Genomic DNA, 17326 nt, shown 5'->3' with positions numbered 1-17326 from the left:
TTCTGAGGTACCTGATACCTAAACCAGGTAGATCGAAAACTGAGAAAGAAAACTATAGACCAATTTCCTTAATGAATATTGATGCTAAAATCTTAAATAAGATATTAGCAAATAGACTTCAGAAAATCATCCCCAGGATAATACACTATGACCAAGTGGGATTTATACCAGGAATGCAGGGCTGGTTTAATATTAGGAAAACTATTAGTATAATTGACCATATTAATAATCAAATTAATAAAAACCATATGATCATCTCAATAGATGCAGAAAAGGCATTTGATAAAATCCAACATCCATTCCTACTAAAAACGCTTGAGAGTATAGGAATAAATGGACTATTCCTTAAAATAATAAGGAGTATATATTTAAAACCTTCAGTAAACATCATATGTAATGGTGATAAACTAGAACCTTTCCCTGTAAGATCAGGAGTGAAACAAGGTTGCCCACTATCACCATTACTATTCAATATAGTACTAGAAACTCTAGCCTTGGCAATAAGAGCCGAGAAAGAGATCCAAGGAATTAGAGTAGGAAATGAAGAAATCAAACTGTCACTTTTCGCAGATGACATGATGGTATACTTAGAGAACCCCAAAGACTCTGCTAAAAAGCTATTAGAAATAATTCAGAATTTTAGCAAAGTCGCAGGATACAAAATAAATCCACATAAATCCTCAGGATTTTTATACATTACCAACACAATCCAACAGCAAGAGATACAAAGAGAAATTCCATTCAAAATAACAGTCGATAGTATCAAATATTTGGGAATATATCTACCAAAGGAGAGTCAGGAATTATATGAGCAAAATTACAAAACACTTGCCACAAAAATAAAGTCAGATTTAAATAATTGGAAAGACATTCAATGTTCTTGGATAGGCCGAGCGAATATAATAAAGATGACAATACTCCCCAAACTAATCTATTTATTTAGTGCTATACCAATCAGACTCCCAAGAAACTATTTTAATGACCTAGAAAAAATAACAACAAAATTCATATGGAAGAATAAAAGGTCGAGAATTGCAAGGGAACTAATGAAAAAAAAGTCAGAGGAAGGTGGTCTAAGTGTACCTGATTTAAAGCTATATTATAAAGCAACAGTCACCAAAACCATTTGGTATTGGCTAAGAAATAGACCGGTAGATCAGTGGAACAGATTAGATACAAAGGACAAGATAGTGAATAAAAATAGCAATCTAATCTTTGACAAACCCAAAGATCCCAAATTTTGGGATAAGAATTCATTATTTGACAAAAACTGCTGGGAAAACTGGAAATTAGTATGGCAGAAACTAGGCATGGACCCACATTTAACACCACATACTAAGATTAGATCAAAATGGGTCCAAGATTTAGGCATAAAGAACGAAATCATAAATAAATTGGAGGAACGTGGGATGGTTTACCTCTCAGACTTGTGGAGGAGGAAGGAGTTTGTGTCCAAGGGAGAACTAGAGACCATTATTGATCACAAAATAGAACATTTTGATTACACCAAATTAAAAAGTTTCTGCACAAACAAAACTAATGCAAACAAGATTAGAAGGGAAGTAACAAATTGGGAAAAAATTTTTACAGTTAAAGGTTCTGATAAAGGCCTCATCTCCAAAATATACAGAGAATTGACTTTAATTTATAAGAAATCAAGCCATTCTCCAATTGATAAATGGTCAAAGGATATGAACAGACAATTTTCAGATGATGAAATTAAAACTATTTCCACTCATATGAAAGAGTGTTCCAAATCACTATTGATCAGAGAAATGCAAATTAAGACAACTCTGAGGTATCATTACACACCTGTCAGATTGGCTAAGATGACAGGAACAAATAACGATGAATGTTGGAGGGGCTGTGGGAAAACAGGGACACTGATGCATTGTTGGTGGAGTTGTGAAAGAATCCAACCATTCTGGAGAGCAATCTGGAATTATGCCCAAAAAGTTATCAAACTGTGCATACCCTTTGACCCAGCCATACTACTACTGGGCTTATACCCCAAGGAACTACTAGAGAAGGGAAAGGGTCCTGTATGTGCCAAAATGTTTGTGGCAGCCCTTTTCATAGTGGCTAGAAGCTGGAAGATGAATGGATGTCCATCAATTGGAGAATGGTTGGGTAAACTATGGTATATGAATGTTATGGAATATTATTGTTCTATAAGAAATGACCAACAGGAGAAATACAGAGAGGCTTGGAGAGACTTACATCAACTGATGCTGAGTGAAACGAGCAGAACCAGAAGATCATTATACACTTCAACAATGATACTGTACGAGGATGTATGCTGATGGAAGTGGATTTCTTCCACATAGAGAAGAGCTAATCCAATTCCAATTGATTAATGATGGACAGAAACAGCTACATCCAGAAAAGGAACACTGGGAAATGAGTGTAAACTGTTATTTTTACCTTCTGAATCCAATTCTTCCTGTGCAACAAAAAATTCGGTTCTACACACATATATTGTATCTAAATTATACTGTAATATATTTAACATATATAGGACTGCTTGCCATCTGGGGGAGGGGGTTGGGGGAGGAAGGGAAAAAATCTGAATAGAAGTAAATGCAAGGGATAATGTTGTAAAAAATTACCCATGCATATGTACTGTCAAAAAATGTTATAATTATAAAATAAAATAAAAAAAATTAAAAAAAAAAAATTCTGAGGTACCATCTCACACCTATCAGAGTGGATCACATGACTAAGGAAAATGTTGGATGTTAGAGAGAATGTGGGAAAACCGTACCACTAACGCACTGTTGGCGGAGTTGTGAACTGATCCAACCGTTCTGGAGAGCAACTTGGAACAATGCCCAAAGAGCTATCGGACTGTACGTAACCTCTGACCCAGCAAGACCACTGCTAGTCTATATCCCAAGAACATCGGAAAGAGCGAGGGACCTGTTTGTACAAACATAGTTGTGGTATCTAAGAACTGGAAATTGAGGGGTGCCCATTAGCGGGGGGATAGCTCTGATTGTAATGGAATGTTATTGTGCCGCATGAAGTGAGAAGCAGGACGATTTCAGAAAAACTTGCATGAACTAAGGCCAGAGCCGGGAACAGGCCGGGAGTCTCAGGAGAGAGTCGGGAGTAAGAGGCGGGTTGTTTGGCGAAGGACGCATGAGGAAGAGTCACCTGCCTCCAGAGAACCCACTGAACCTGTTCCTCTCCTTCAATCCTCCTACGAAATGCCGGATGTGGGAAGTTTGGGCCCGAGTTCACATGAATAATTAAATTGTGATGAGCAAATCAGCAGTAAAATCCTGAAAACCCGGGCTTGGGGAGCTTAGTTAAGGAAGTGAACGGCCTTCACCCTGCAGCACTGCCCCCCCCTGAGATCGCCTCAGGGGAGTCTCCTAGGGGAGCCTGGGCCCTGGCGGCCTCTGCCCGCGAGGTGCGTCCTAGGACCCCAACGGCTGGTGGCTCCGCCCCCACCCGTTGGGCTGAATCAGCAGGGACTGGGAGCCAGCCTTCCCTCGGCCCCCTCCCCGCTCCACTGCAGCAGAGCTCACCGGCCTCCCAGGGGCCCGGCGGCAGCACCGCGGACAGCTCCTTACCACAGTGGGCAGCCGGGGGACCAGCTTGACCGAGTTCTTCACCTCCTCCTCCGTCACCTCCACGATGCTGCAGTGCTCCTCCTCCGAGGGGAGCGGACACGTTCCGTTCTTGGTCACCCAGGGGTGCCCCTGCATGGGGACGGAGGGAGGGGCGGTCAGTCAGCCCCCGGACATTCTGAGCCACGGTTCTGGGCTCCCCTCAGAGCCCTCCCTCCTGCCTCTGTACCCCCACTCTTGGCTTCCATCTCGCCCTGACTCCTGCCCCCCCAGTCAGACGGACGTCTCCCCCTCTGCCCTTTCGGGCCCTCGTTTCTGCTCGGCCAGTCCTTCCTTTGATGCCTCTGCCCCGCCTCCACGAGCCCCAGGTGCCCCGTCCTCGGCTCGGAAAGCTCCGGTGTGTGTGACGTGGAGGCCCCTGACGGCCCGTGGAGCTTCTCAGGGAAGCTCCTCCTCTTCTCCGGGCAAAGGAGAGGGAGAGGCGGATGAAGGGGTACCTGAGAAGAGGAGCCTGGGGTCCAGGGAGCCCATAGGAAGCACAGTGACCAGGGCGCGCCTCTCCTGCCCCCCTAAGAGGCTCCCGGCCTGCCCAGGCTCTGGCCACTGGATTTCTCCCCTCCCCTCCCCTCCAGGGCCTCTGGGCCCCCTCTGGCTCCAGCCCTGCCCGAGCTCTCCCAGCGGTTTTCCTTCAAACCCCAGACTTTCGGGCAGTGTTTCCATCACTGAGCACTCCTGACTGTGCTCCCCCTTCCCCCCGCCCTTCGGCTTTTCCTTCCCAGCCACTCTTTTCCCCTTCCCCGGCTTCATCCCCCTCCTCTAACACTCATTGTTCTGGATGGGGGCTGGGTGGGCACTGAGGGGCGGGGCAGAGTGCAAAGTTCAGCTAAGGCCGGCCCTGCCTCACAGAAGGACAGGACCTCATACACCATACACACACAGAGGAGACTTTTGTGCAAAGGGTGATGGGAGGGAGGGACTCCAGCAAAGGAGGGAAAGTCAGGGAGGAGGGGAGAGGGAGGAGGGAGGAGGGGGAGAGGGAAGAGGGAGGAGGGGGAGGGAGGAGGGAGGAGGGGGAGGGAGAGAGGAGGTGGAGGAGGGGGAGAGAGGAGGTGGAGGAGGGGGAGGGAGGAGGGGGAGGGAGAGAGGAGGTGGAGGAGGGGGAGGGAGGAGGGGGAGGGAGGAGGGGGAGGGAGAGAGGAGGTGGAGGAGGGGGGGGAGAGGGAGGAGGGAGGAGGGGGGAGAGAGGAGGTGGAGGAGGGGGGAGGGAGGAGGCAGCAGCGTGCAAGAGAGTCTCAGTCCCTGACAGCGGGACTGGCCAAGAGGGTCAGAGAGGAGGGGGCAGCAGGAGGGGGCGACAGGGAGGCCACCAGAGGCTGGCTGTGCAGGCGAGGGCAGGAAGCTGCTCCTGACGCCCCAGGGAGGGTCCAGGGCACTCACCTTGATCTCGGGGATCACAATCCTCGTCTGGGGATCCTTGTCCAACATGCGGAGGATCAGGTCCTTCAGAGACTCACTGATCAAGGGCCTGTGAAGGGAAGGGGTGTGGTGGGCGGGGGCTCCAGACCAGGACGAGGAGGCAGCCTGCCCCCCCCCCATGGCTGATAGTCCTGAGTCTTTGCTTTCTGGTTTCCCCACAGCATGAAGTCCAACCCCATTTTGGGAGGCTTCAGGGCCACCTCTGCCCAGTGGTCTTCATGGTCACTTGGAGAAGGGAAGAGTGGTGGGGGAGGGAGGGGAGGAGGGGGAGGGAGAGGAGGAGGAGGGAGGGAGAGGAGGGGGGGAAGAGGAGGAGGAGGGGGAGTGAGAGGAGGAGGGGGAGAGGAGGAGGGGGGGAGAGGAGGAGGGGGGAGGGAGAGGAGGGGGGGGAGGAGGGGGGGAGAGGGGGAGGGGAAGGGAGAGGAGGAGGGGGGAGGGAGAGGAGGAGGGGGGAAGAGGAGGAGGAGGGAGGGAGAGGAGGGGGAGGGAGAGGAGGAGGGGGGAGGGAGAGGAGGAGGGGGGAGGGAGAGGAGAGGGGGAGAGGAGGAGGGGGGGAGAGGAGGAGGGGGGAGGGAGAGGAGGAGGGGGAGGGAGAGGAGGAGGAGGGGGGAGGTCCCTCCTCAGCCTGGGAAGGCTTACTTACTGCTCCGGGAATCCCACTTCCTCCTTCTTGATCTTCTGGTGGAGGGCCAGGATGGAGTCATCGATGAAAGGGCACTGGAAGAAGGAGCGGGGCTTTAGGAGGGCCATCTGGGGACAGCGTGTGGGGAGGGGGCCGGGGGGGCTGGAGGAGGGGGGACGAGAGAGGGAGAAGTCACAAAGCTGCTGGGGCCCAACCTGCAGATCGGGGCGGAAGCCGGGCGGCCGCAGATCGGGGGGGAGCTGGCTAAAAGTCAGAAAAGGGGATGAAGTAGTGAAAAGTTGGAAGGAGAAAGGGAGGAAGGAAAGGAAGGAAAGATAGAAACAAAGGAAAAAGGGAGAGGAGAGAAAGAAGGAGGGAAGAAGGGAGGGAAGGAAGAAAAGAAAAAGGAAGGAAGGCAGGGCGTCTCTCTCCATCACACGGGGCAAGTCCCCGTGGCCGAGCCGGGAAGATGGCACCGCTGGGCGAGCCCTCAGCCCTCCTCCCTTGGCCTGGCCCCCTCGCACCAACATGAAGACCGTCTGTGTCAGAGGGAGGGGCGGCTCGAGCAGGTGGCTTCCTGCCAGCCTCAGCCCAGCTCTGGAGGGGCCGTCCTGCCCCATGTGGGGCGCCCTGCCCAGGCCTTGGCACCTGGCGGGAAAGGGGAGACTGGGCCCACTCACCTTCCCATAGACGAAGCAGTACAAAGTGATGCCTGTGGCCCACACGTCCAGGGCCTGAAAGAGAGCACACGGCAGGGCTGACTAGCGCCGGGCTGTCCCGGCCAACCCGCCCCCCGGCCCCTCCGGCCCACGAATGACCCTCCTGGGGTCCAAGCCGCTGTTCATTTTGCTTCGGGGACAAACCAAGCCCCTCCACGCACGGACCATCGGGGATCTGTCTCGGGACTCAAAAACAGGGGGCGCCTTGCCAGGTCCTTTCTAGGGGAGGGAGCCCGGAGCCCCAGCGCTCTCTCTTGTGGTCTGGGGTCACCCAGAGGGAGGGTGGGGCTCCCCACTTCTCTCTCCGAGGCTAGCTGGCAGCAGGGGAGCAGGGGAGGCTGTGCCCACCGAGACAAGGGTCTTGGGTGGCCTCTCCCGGCCTCCGTCCGCCCAGGCTGTTGCCACAGAGGCCGGGGGATCGCCAGGCGTTCTGCCCGTCCGGCGTTTACTTGGCCGAGGGCCCCGGGCACCCACCTTTCCTCGGAAGCTCTGGACCGAGTCAGAGATGGCTTCCGGAGCCATGAAGGCCGGGGTCCCGGCAGTGCTGGACAGCTGCGCGTCGTTCCCCTCAAACTGGTTGCTGACCCCAAAGTCGGCGATCTTCACGTGGTCATCGTCCCCCAGGAGCAGGTTGGACGGCTTGATGTCCCGGTGGATGATCTTCTGGTAATGGACTGCGGGTGAGGAGGAGAGACTGAGGGCTCCCGGGGCGCGCGGAGCACGGCGGCAGAGGGGCTGCACTGGTGCACTGTCCCTCCGGGACCCCCTTCTCCCCGAGGCTCTCGGGCCCTGCTCAAGACTGACGACGGACCTTCTGCCCTGGGACCCTGGAACTGCCCCGAGCCACCTCCCAGACTCGGGGGCCCCTTTTGTGCCTTGCTCAGACCTCGGGATCCCCCAGGCCCAGCCCAGGACACGAATCCCAGGAAGAGCCCGGTCCATTTCTAGCTTTGGGTTTGTGCTGAGTGGTCCCCGAGGAGAAGGGGCACCCGCCCATTTTACAGATGGAGAAACTGAGGCTGGGGAGGCCACGTGGCCAGGAAGGCTAACCCTCCCGACTCCCTCCTAGGGAGCCTGAGACGTCAGCTCGGGCCCTGCCGACGGGGAGCCTGGGACAGCCTGGGACAAGGAGCCCACGCTGAGGAGGGCTGAGGCCGGGCCTCCAGGAGGCTGCGCAGACCCCCATCAGCCCTCCCAACCTCTCCCTGCCCGGGGGCGCCTCCGCATCCTCCCACCCTCAGGGCCCTAATCCTGGTTCCCAGGTAGTCCCCTCCCCAGGCCCAGTCCCACCCCTGCTCCCATTCCAGAATTTTCCAGAAAATTCACACATCATTAATTGCCCACGCTCTCAAGTGCCCTTAGGTCCCGAGTCAGCCTGGCCACGGGAAGGCGCCTGAAGAAGGCCCTCGGGCTCCCTTGGCCAGCCTTCAGCTCCCATCAGCCATCTCTTCCCTTCAGGGAGGGGCCGGTCAGTGATGGACGGAGTTCCCACAGAGGAGCCGAGCCGGCCGGCCTGATCGCCCCCCCCAAGGGTCCTGACCCGAGGCTCCCGCCTCCGTCCCCCACCTCCGGGCGCCCCCGGACTCCGGAAGGCCGGCACTGAGGCTTTCCCGGCCCGTGCTGGTGCTGCCGGTGGGCGGGCTTTTCAGGTTATCGTGCCCGGTTATTTTTAACATGGGACATGAGTCATGTGGGGTGAGAAAAATCGGAACAAAACAGAAAAAATCACAAGAAAGAAAAAGCGAAAATAGCCGTGGATCCGCCCTCGGGCTCTCGCTCTGGATGCCCGGCCCTGGGCCAGCCCGTCCCTGCGCCGATGGGTCCGAGGCCCTGCCGGGCCCCCCTTCGATCCCTGCTGCTCTCTCGGGCTCCTGCCCCGGCCATCACCGCACCTGGGGCGGCCCCGGGCTCCGGCCCGTGCTCTTCTGCCATTTCCAGGCTTGGTTCGGTGCCTGGCACGGAGCGGGCGCTCAATAAATGCTTAATGCCCGAGGGACCGCGCAGAGCCGTGAATAAGAGCCAAGCAGTGGGGGGGGGGGTGTGAAAGGCCGAGTCTCGGGCCAAAGCCCGGCCCTCCCTGGGCCCTCCCCGGCTCAGGCTACTCACGGTACTCCAGGCCCAGGACGATGTCCCGCAGGTACGGCCAGGCCTGCTCCTCGGTGAAGGGCTCGTCACAGGGCACCTCCATCACGGGGCTGCGGGGACACGGCCAGTCAGGAGCCTCGGGGCGGGACGGGGGGGGGCGGAAGTGGGGACCTGCAGCCAAGCTGGGCTTAGGTCCTCAGTGGGCATTTAGCATCCTCGGCACTCCCTCTCTCCTGTCTCTCTTTGTCTCTCTCTGTCTCTCTCTTTCTCTGTCTCTTTGTCTCTCTCTGTCTCTCTCTCTGTCTCCCTTTGTCTCTGTCTCTCTCTGTCTCTCTCTCTGTCTCTCTCTCTCTGTCTCTGTCTCTCTGTGTCTCTCTCTCTCCCCTCTTTCTTTCTCTGTCTCTGTCTCTCTTTGTCTCTGTCTCTCTGTCTCTTTGTCTCTCTCTCTGTCTCTCTGTCTCTCTCTGTCTCTCCCCTCTTTCTTTCTCTCTCTCTGTCTCTCTCTCTCTCTGTCTCTCTGTCTGTTTCTCTCTCTGTCTCTCTCCCCTCTTTCTTTCTCTGTCTCTCTCTGTCTCTCTTTGTCTCTGTCTCTCTGTCTCTTTGTCTCTGCTCTCTCTCCCCTCTTTCTTTCTCTGTCTCTGTCTCTCTCTAGGGTTAGGTCCTTCTGGCCTGCAGTGTCCTTCTGGGGGCCAGCCCCCCTTCCTGCAGCTGACCATGGGGCCGAAGGGCCCCGGCAGCTCCCGTGGCCTCCCCTGCACAGGCGGTGCCTCAGTCCGGCCTCCCCCTGGCAGCCCTGAGGGAAAGCGACGGGCCCAGAGGACGAGAACCAAGCTGGACCCTCCATGGCGACTCTCGGGCCTCTGCCCCGGGGGTCACCGCAGCCTCCTCCGGGTTCTCTCCACGACTCCTCCCCGCTCCCCCCACTTGGAGGGGGCAATGAGCTTCCTGGAGACGGTGAGGGGCCGTAGGCTACTTACCCCTTTTGGAGCAGGTCAAACACTGGAAGGAAAGCAGAACGGTCAGCGAGCTACCGTCCCACGGGTGCCATGACCTGCCCCCCCCCGCAGAGATCCGAGTTCCAATCCTCCCAGATGGTCTGAGCCGTCAGTTCATTTGCTTAAAGCTCGGTTTCCCCACGTAGAGCGAGGAGGCTGCCCTTGACGGCCCCTGCGATAGGATTCTGAGAGTCTGGGGGGTCTCTCTGAGCCTCAGTTTCCCCCTGGGTAAAATGATTTGCTGGGCTAGGTCAGAGGGTGTCTCGCTCATCCAGAATCCATGTGGCAGCCCCAGCCACCCGGAATGGAGTCCAGCATTTCAGGCGGGCAGCAGAGTCCAGTCCGGCCAGTGACCTTCGGGCCCCAGGACGCCCTCGGCCCAGGCTCAGCTGCTGCTGCCCGAGGCAGGATTCACCCCCGCCCTGGCCCCCTTTCCCTGGCGGGGGCGGGGGGCAAGTGGCTTAGGGCTGACCCTTCACTCTGGTCTGCCGCCCTCCCCCTCCCCCAGCTCATCTTATCAAAAGGGAAACTCCCTCCCCCCCCAATTTCATCCATGGCGAGAACCCAGGAGGAGCTCACCCATGTAGAGGTTGTCCTCCGCAGGGTCATCCAGGACCTGTCGGGGGAGGAAGCACCATCAGCAGGAGGGGAGGACAGTGCTGGGGAGGGGAGGACGGTGCGGGGGGAGGGGAGGACGGTGCGGGGGAGGGGAGGACGGTGCAGGGGAGGGGAGGACAGTGCTGGGGAGGGGAGGACAGTGCTGGGGAGGGGAGGACAGTGCGGGGGAGGGGAGGACAGTGCGGGGGAGGGGAGGACAGTGCTGGGGGAGGGGAGGACAGTGCGGGGGAGGGGAGGACAGTGCTGGGGAGGGGAGGACAGTGCAGGAGAGGGGAGGACAGTGCGGGGGAGGGGAGGACAGTGCTGGGGAGGGGAGGACAGTGCTGGGGAGGGGAGGACAGTGCTGGGGAGAGGAGGACAGTGTGGGGGAGGGGAGGACAGTGCAGGAGAGGGGAGGACAGTGCAGGAGAGGGGAGGACAGTGCAGGAGAGGGGAGGAACAGTGCGGGGGAGGCGGTGAGGACAGTGCTGGGGAGGGGAGGACAGTGCTGGGGAGGGGAGGACAGTGCTGGGGAGGGGAGGACAGTGTGGGGGAGGGGAGGAACAGTGCTGGGGAGAGGAGGACAGTGCGGGGGAGGGGAGGACAGTGCTGGGGAGAGGAGGACAGTGTGGGGGAGGGGAGGACAGTGCTGGGGAGGGGAGGACAGTGCAGGAGAGGGCGAGGACAGTGCCGGGGGAGGGGAGGACAGTGTGGGGGAGGGGAGGACAGTGTGGGGCGAGGGGAGGACAGTGGGGGGGGGGACAGAGTGGGGGAGGGGGAGGACGGTGGGGGGGGAGGGGAGGATAGTGTGGGGGAGGGGGAGGACAGTGTGGGGGAGGGGAGGACAGTGCGGGGGAGGGGAGGACAGTGCGGGGGAGGGGAGGACAGTGCGGGGGAGGGGAGGACAGTGCGGGGGAGGGGAGGACAGTGCGGGGGAGGGGAGGAGGGCCAGTGCGGGGAAGAAAGGGTGGAGGAGAGGATGACAATATGGAGGTTGGAGAAAGTGTCGGTTTGGATGAGGGAGAAGGGAATTCCCTTCTCGGAAAGTTTCCAGGGAAAGCTCAGGCTCAGGCTCCAGTCGGGAGGGGAAAGCAGTCTGGGGGATGGTGGGGGAGGAGCAGACGGAGGACTCCCCCCTCCGAGGTGGATGAAGGAGACAGGAAACAGAAAATGGGGAAAGAAGGGAGGGGAGAGGGCTGGGGAGGAGTCCCCAGGAACCAGTAGCTTCCACAGTCCTTGGGCCCCAGGGCTCCCCCCCCCCAGCTCCGGGGGCTCCCCAATGTCTGCACTCACCTCGATGAGCTTCACGATATTCACGTGGTCCAGCTTCTTCAAGATGGCGATCTCCTGATAGACCCGGTCCAGGGGAGCCGGCGGGACCGCGGGGCCGGAGGCGGCCTTGGAGCCGCGTGGGGGAGGGCGCCCTGCGGAGACAAGGAAGCCCTGGGAGGCTCAGGGGCAGAAGCAGAGACCCCCGGGGACGCCCCCCAGGCAGACTCTCCCGATGGCAAAGCCCGCTGAAGGCTCCGGGGCCTGCCAGGCCCCGCCTGACCCCAGGGGCACCAGGGGCACCAGCCAGCCGCTGCCCGACACCCAGCCCTCCGGTTCTCCTCCTTCCCCTCCCCCAGCTGCCCCTTGGGCCTCCGGAAGCATCGGGAAGTGAGCTCTTCAGGCCGGTTAGGAAGCTCCCCACAGCTGCAGCCCCGGCCTCCTCCTCGGGAACCAGGCCAAGTGCCCCCCCCCACAGCCGGGCTGGCCCTCCGATGGACCCCTCCTCAGCCTCCCTGCCCCTCGCTGGCGGCTTCCTCCCGGGGGCTTCTGGGAGGAGCACTCATCCAGGCTGGGATCACAGGGGCCTCCTCCTCTCGTTCTCATGGTCCCTCTAGCAGGGCCCTGGAGCACCGCGCCCGAGGCTGAGCCTTGTCCCCGTCCCTTCTCTCAGGGAAACAATCCCTGCGGGGGTCCCCCGGAGCACCCCCCCCCCCCCCCCGCCCAGACGCCCGAGGGCGGCCCCGGCCCCTTCTCCCCAGGGGGCCGCGGGGGTCCCCTGCTTCTGCCTGGGCGGGGCCTGCAAGGCTTGCTTCCCCCCAGGCCAGGCCTGCAGCGGACGCGGAGCCCCCCCCCAGCCCAGGCCAAGAAGGTCCGGGAGACCTACGTGGAAATCCGTACTGCTTCAACAGCTTCTTTTTGGACAGGACTTTCATGGCCTGGGGGAGGCAGAGAGACAGGGAGGTCAGGGGGGGGGAGGGGGGAGGTCACCCGCCCAGCCTCCTCCCCCCGGGGGGCGGGGCTGCACAGGGGGGCAGGGGACAGGAGGCGGGGTCTGAGCTCAGCACCTCGGAACAGCGGCCGGGGCGGGGCCAAGGGGCCGGCCCCGCCCTGGCCCCGCCCAGCAGCCCTCCCGGAGCCGGGGACGGCTCCGCCCTGAGCCGGTCCCAGAGAGCCAAGGAGCGCCCAAGCAGCCGAGCCCCCTCCCCCGGACTCCCCCGCCAGCCGCGCCCCTGAGGCCCCTCCCGGCTCCTTCTCCGCCCGCATCGTCCAGTCTGGACCCTCCCGACCTCATGGACCCCCCCCCACGTGGCGGTCAGAGGTCAGAACCCAGCGCAAGCCGGGACCTGCCGGGCAGAGGCGCCTCCCCCCTCCCGCAAAAGCGGGTCTCTCCTCTCTGTGTCTCTCTCTCCTGTCTGTGTCTCTGTGTGTCTCTCTCCTGTCTGTGTCTCTCTCTCCTGTCTGTGTCTCTCTCTCCTGTCTCTGTGTCTCTGTCTCTCTCCTGTCTGTGTGTCTCTCTCTCCTCTCTGTGTGTCTCTGTCTCTGTCTCTCTCCTGTCTCTGTATCTCCGTCTGTCTCTCTCCTGTCTCTGTGTGTCTGTCTCTCTCCTGTCTCTGTGTGTCTGTCTCTCTCCTGTCTCTGTGTGTCTGTCTCTCTCCTGTCTCTGTGTGTCTGTCTCTCTCCTGTCTCTGTGTGTCTGTCTCTCTCCTGTCTCTGTATCTCTGTCTCTCTCCTGTCTCTGTATCTCTGTCTCTCTCCTGTCTCTGTGTCTGTCTCTCTCCTGTCTCTGTGTGTCTGTCTCTCTCCTGTCTCTGTGTGTCTGTCTCTCTCCTGTCTCTGTGTGTCTGTCTCTCTCCTGTCTCTGTGTCTGTCTCTCTCCTGTCTCTGTGTGTCTGTCTCTCTCCTGTCTCTGTGTGTCTGTCTCTCTCCTGTCTCTGTATCTCTGTCTCTCTCCTGTCTCTGTGTGTCTGTCTCTCTCCTGTCTCTTGTATCTCCGTCTGTCTCTCTCCTGTCTCTGTGTGTCTGTCTCTCTCCTGTCTCTGTATCTCCGTCTGTCTCTCTCCTGTCCTCTGTATCTCTGTCTGTCTCTCTCCTGTCTCTGTGACTGTGTTTGTCTGTCTCTCTCCTGTTTCTCTCCTGTCTCTGTGTGTCTGTCTCTCTCCTGTCTCTGTGTGTCTGTCTCTCTCCTGTCTCTGTGTGTCTGTCTCTCTCCTGTCTCTGTGTCTGTCTCTCTCCTGTCTCTGTGTGTCTGTCTCTCTCCTGTCTCTGTGTGTCTGTCTCTCTCCTGTCTCTGTATCTCTGTCTCTCTCCTGTCTCTGTGTGTCTGTCTCTCTCCTGTCTCTGTGTGTCTGTCTCTCTCCTGTCTCTGTGTGTCTGTCTCTCTCCTGTCTCTGTATCTCTGTCTCTCTCCTGTCTCTGTATCTCTGTCTCTCTCCTGTCTCTGTATCTCTGTCTCTCTCCTGTCTCTGTGTGTCTGTCTCTCTCCTGTCTCTGTGTGTCTGTCTCTCTCCTGTCTCTGCGCGTGTCTCTCTCTCTCTCCCATCCTCCCTCTTGGTCTCTGTATTTCTCTCTTCCTCCCCCCTCTTCTTCTCTTTCCCTCCTTTCGTCTCTGTTTCTCTCTCTCTCCTCCCTTTCTCTCTGTCTTTGTCCCCCCCCCCCCCCATTGCAGCTCAAGTTTTGAGAGACAGAGAAGCAGACAGTGAGAAATAGGGCGCTGGCGGGTTCGGGGCCGTTTCCTTCTTGACCCCAAGGTCCCCGCTCCACAGCCACCCCTCTCTCTCAGAGCAGCTGCTGCACTTGGGGGGGCTCACAAAGGCGCCCCTATTCTAAGAGACCTCAGCATTCCAGTCAAAAGCAAGGGGTGCTCCCTGGTCTTGTGGCCCTCGGGTGACTGGCAGCTCACAGGGCTGTTGTGGACCAAAGGGGCGGGAGGGCCGGCCTGGCAGCTCTCCCCTAGAGCCTGCTGCCCCCGAGTGGCAGGGACGCACGCGGCCTTTATTCCACCAGGCAGAACGGGCAGGTGGCCCCCGCCCAGGCTACTGAGCCCGACCCTCTCATGGATGAGGGAAACTGAGGTTCGGCCAGAGGAATCTCCTGGCCCGGCATCACCTGGTGCTTTGTTCTTGAGGCAAGACTTGAACCCAGCTCTCCTGACTCCACCCTGGCAGAAAAGGTGATCCCACAGAGCCCCCGCCCTTCTCCCACTCCCCCCATAACTCACATAATACTTGTCATCAGATTCATTGTAGGCCAGCCGCACCACGCCGTAGGAGCCCTGCGGACCCCAGAAGGGACACAAGTCATGAATGAAGAAAGGGAGGGAAGGAGGGAGGGAGGAAAGAAGGAAATGAGGAAGGAGGGACAAACAGCTCCCATTTCTGGAACCTTCGTTTCTCAACCCCCACTGGACTGAACTGGGTCCCCACCATGGTAGCATAAAATAGGGTCTCCCTCTCCCCTTGGTGCAGAGGAAGGAACAGAGGTCAGAGTGTGCTGAGCCTGGGGGATCATGGTGGCCTGGGGCTGGCTCTCCTAGGATGCCCCACCCTGCCCCCACTCCTCCTCAGCCCAGAGCCCCCCAGCTTTGGCTCCAACTTCATGGTCCCATCCCTCAGGGCAAAGCCTCTGGGCCACTAAACCCTCCCCACCACGGCGCTGGAGGGCGCTCCAGGGCCAGCTGGTGTACGGCTCCATTTCACAAAGGGGGAGACTGAGGCCCTGAGAAGGGACGCTGACTGCTGCCCTGAGGGCCCCAACAGCCTCAACAGAGAATCCTCTCTGGGCCAGGCTCTTAATGCAAGATAGTTTGCACTTGGAGATGGGATCGTAAATCAGCCACAGCAGAGCCGTCCTGCTTCCCGCCAGTCAGAGCAGAAGCCCTGGCTCCTTGCGCCCATCCCAGCGCCATCCTGGACCTCTGCCCAGCTCTGTGCCCTCAGCTGCCTCCGGAAGAGAAAAAGCCCCCCCCCAGGCCAGGAGCAAAGGTAGAACTGGAAGCCATGGGGGCAAGAGAGGGACAGGAGGCCCCCGGCCAACCCACCTTTCCAATCTCACTCTGGAGTTTGTACTGGTTTAGTTGGACACAGTCCTGTGGGGGAGAGAGAAAAGTAGCATCAGGATGTGGTCAGCCTAACCTTGCAGACCCCATCAAGACTAGGAGCACCCAGAAACCCTCAGGCGGCCCGCCAGGGCCAACAAACCCCAACAGGCTCCTGGGGCCCAGGACAACCGAATCTGCCCTGGGCTGAGGTCAGGCAGGAGGCTACTGAACAGGAGCGGCTGGCCTCCCTTGCACCTGTGGGCTGGTAAGTCAAGGACTCGGCAGGCCTGGCATGGGCCCAGCCTTACCCCCTCAGATCCTGGGTGCCCATCTTGGCAGCAGTGCCAAGAATGAGGTGGCAGAAACCATGGGCAATGCCAAAAGCAGCAGCCTCTCGCCTGGAAGCATTAGTTCACGTGTCTGGAAATGGGCTGCTGGGAGTTGGCCATTACAAGGGAAGGAGGATTTGGTCTTCAGGCTGAGCAAAAGGAGAGTCGATCAGTCTGGATCAGCCAATAAACATTTGCTGTGTACCTACTGTGTACCAGGCACTGTGCTCCTTTCTCAAACTAAACTGCCAAGCGTTCCGACTCTACCACACAGGACACGGCCCCATTGCAATGGCCAGTGTTTGAATGCCAAATGTCTGCTTGCCAAAAAGACTATCTTATAGAGAATTCTCGCAAGGCAGGTGCTAAAAGGTGGTCAGAAAAGCGACACAAGGCCACTCTCAAGGGCCTTCTTCAGAACTTTAGAATAGATTGTTTGACACGGGAGACCTTGACCCAGATCCACCCCGTATGGCGTGCCCTCCGCAGAGGGGCTGGGCTCTGGGCAAAGCAGAATTCAAGGAGCTCTGAAGAAACACAAGATGTACAAAGTTACAGAAGCCGTCCCAAATGTTCCCATGGCCTCGGTGTCCCATCTGCGCAGAGCATTCCGAGCCTGTATCTGATCAGCTACAGTCACACGTTAGGCTAATCTGACTCTAACACATGGATGCCATTTTGGTCCTCTTCCAGAACAAAGAACAACCACCCACGGTCAGCCTGACGGACTGCCACACTATGAAACCGGGGATCACCGGTTCCCCCGGCAAACGTTCACCAAACTTCCTGGTGGAATAGGAATTCTACAGTTATGACGGGTGGCAAGGAAACTAAGTGCATTCGCCTTCCATGACTCCTGTGATAGCACCCAGAAAGTGCTGCTTTGTGCACCGTCCTAGGAGAGCCAGCCTCTTCACCTATGCCTGCAACAATCTGCCAGGATAGCCAACCTCCTCGCCCCTGTTGCAGCTCCCTCCCATTAGTCATCCTCCTCGCCCATGCTTGCAGCACCCTTCCAGGATAGCAGCACCTCCCAGCAGTCATCCTCTTCACCCATGTTTGCAACCCTTTCTAGGATAACCATCCTCCTCACCTATGCTTCCAGCACCCTTCCAGTAGTCATTCTCTTCAGCCATGCTTGTAACACTCCCAAGAGAGCTATTCTCCTGACCCATGTTTGCAACATCCTCTCAGTAGTCATCCTCCCCACTCATGCTTGCAGCACCCTTCCAGAATAGCGGCACCCAGTAGTCATCTCCTCATCAATGCTAGCAGTACCCTTCCTAGGATAGCAACCCTCCTCACCCATGCTGCAATACCCTTGCAGGATAGACATTCTCTTCACCTATGCTTGCGATTCCCTTCTAGGAAAGCAATCCTCCTAACCCAGGCTTGCAAGACCCTTGCAGGATAGGAACCCACCTCACCCACGATTGCAACATCTTTGTAGGAAAGCAATGCTCCTAACCCATGCTTGCAACACCCTTGCAGGATAGCAATCCTCCTCACCCATGCTTGCAATACCCTTGCAGGATAGCAATGCTCCTCACCCATGCTTGCAATACCCTTGCAGGATAGCAATGCTCCTCACCCATACTTGCAACATCCTTGCAAGATAGC

At 57.8% G+C, this 17326-nt stretch overlaps 1 protein-coding gene across 2 annotated transcripts in view; it reads right to left on the bottom strand.

Moving 5' to 3' along the window:
• CAMKK1 (calcium/calmodulin dependent protein kinase kinase 1) overlaps positions 1-17326 on the bottom strand; it is a 41079-nt gene that overhangs the window by 4189 nt on the left and 19564 nt on the right. For both annotated transcript variants that reach the window (XM_074297778.1, XM_074297779.1), the window contains exons 3-14: positions 15378-15425; positions 14559-14612; positions 12225-12276; positions 11363-11493; positions 10052-10088; positions 9455-9476; positions 8499-8587; positions 6867-7066; positions 6354-6407; positions 5695-5768; positions 5013-5100; positions 3579-3707 (exon numbers count right to left, since the gene is read on the bottom strand). In XM_074297778.1, coding sequence (XP_074153879.1) covers positions 3579-3707; positions 5013-5100; positions 5695-5768; positions 6354-6407; positions 6867-7066; positions 8499-8587; positions 9455-9476; positions 10052-10088; positions 11363-11493; positions 12225-12276; positions 14559-14612; positions 15378-15425 — 978 coding nt within the window. The remainder of the gene's footprint in view (positions 1-3578; positions 3708-5012; positions 5101-5694; positions 5769-6353; positions 6408-6866; positions 7067-8498; positions 8588-9454; positions 9477-10051; positions 10089-11362; positions 11494-12224; positions 12277-14558; positions 14613-15377; positions 15426-17326) is intronic.

This window comes from Sminthopsis crassicaudata, chromosome 3 (assembly GCF_048593235.1).
Source record: "Sminthopsis crassicaudata isolate SCR6 chromosome 3, ASM4859323v1, whole genome shotgun sequence".
Classification (NCBI taxonomy): Eukaryota; Metazoa; Chordata; class Mammalia; order Dasyuromorphia; family Dasyuridae; genus Sminthopsis; species Sminthopsis crassicaudata.
The sequence above is the reverse complement of the archived record's forward strand: the minus strand, read 5'-3'. Positions and strand labels throughout refer to the sequence as shown.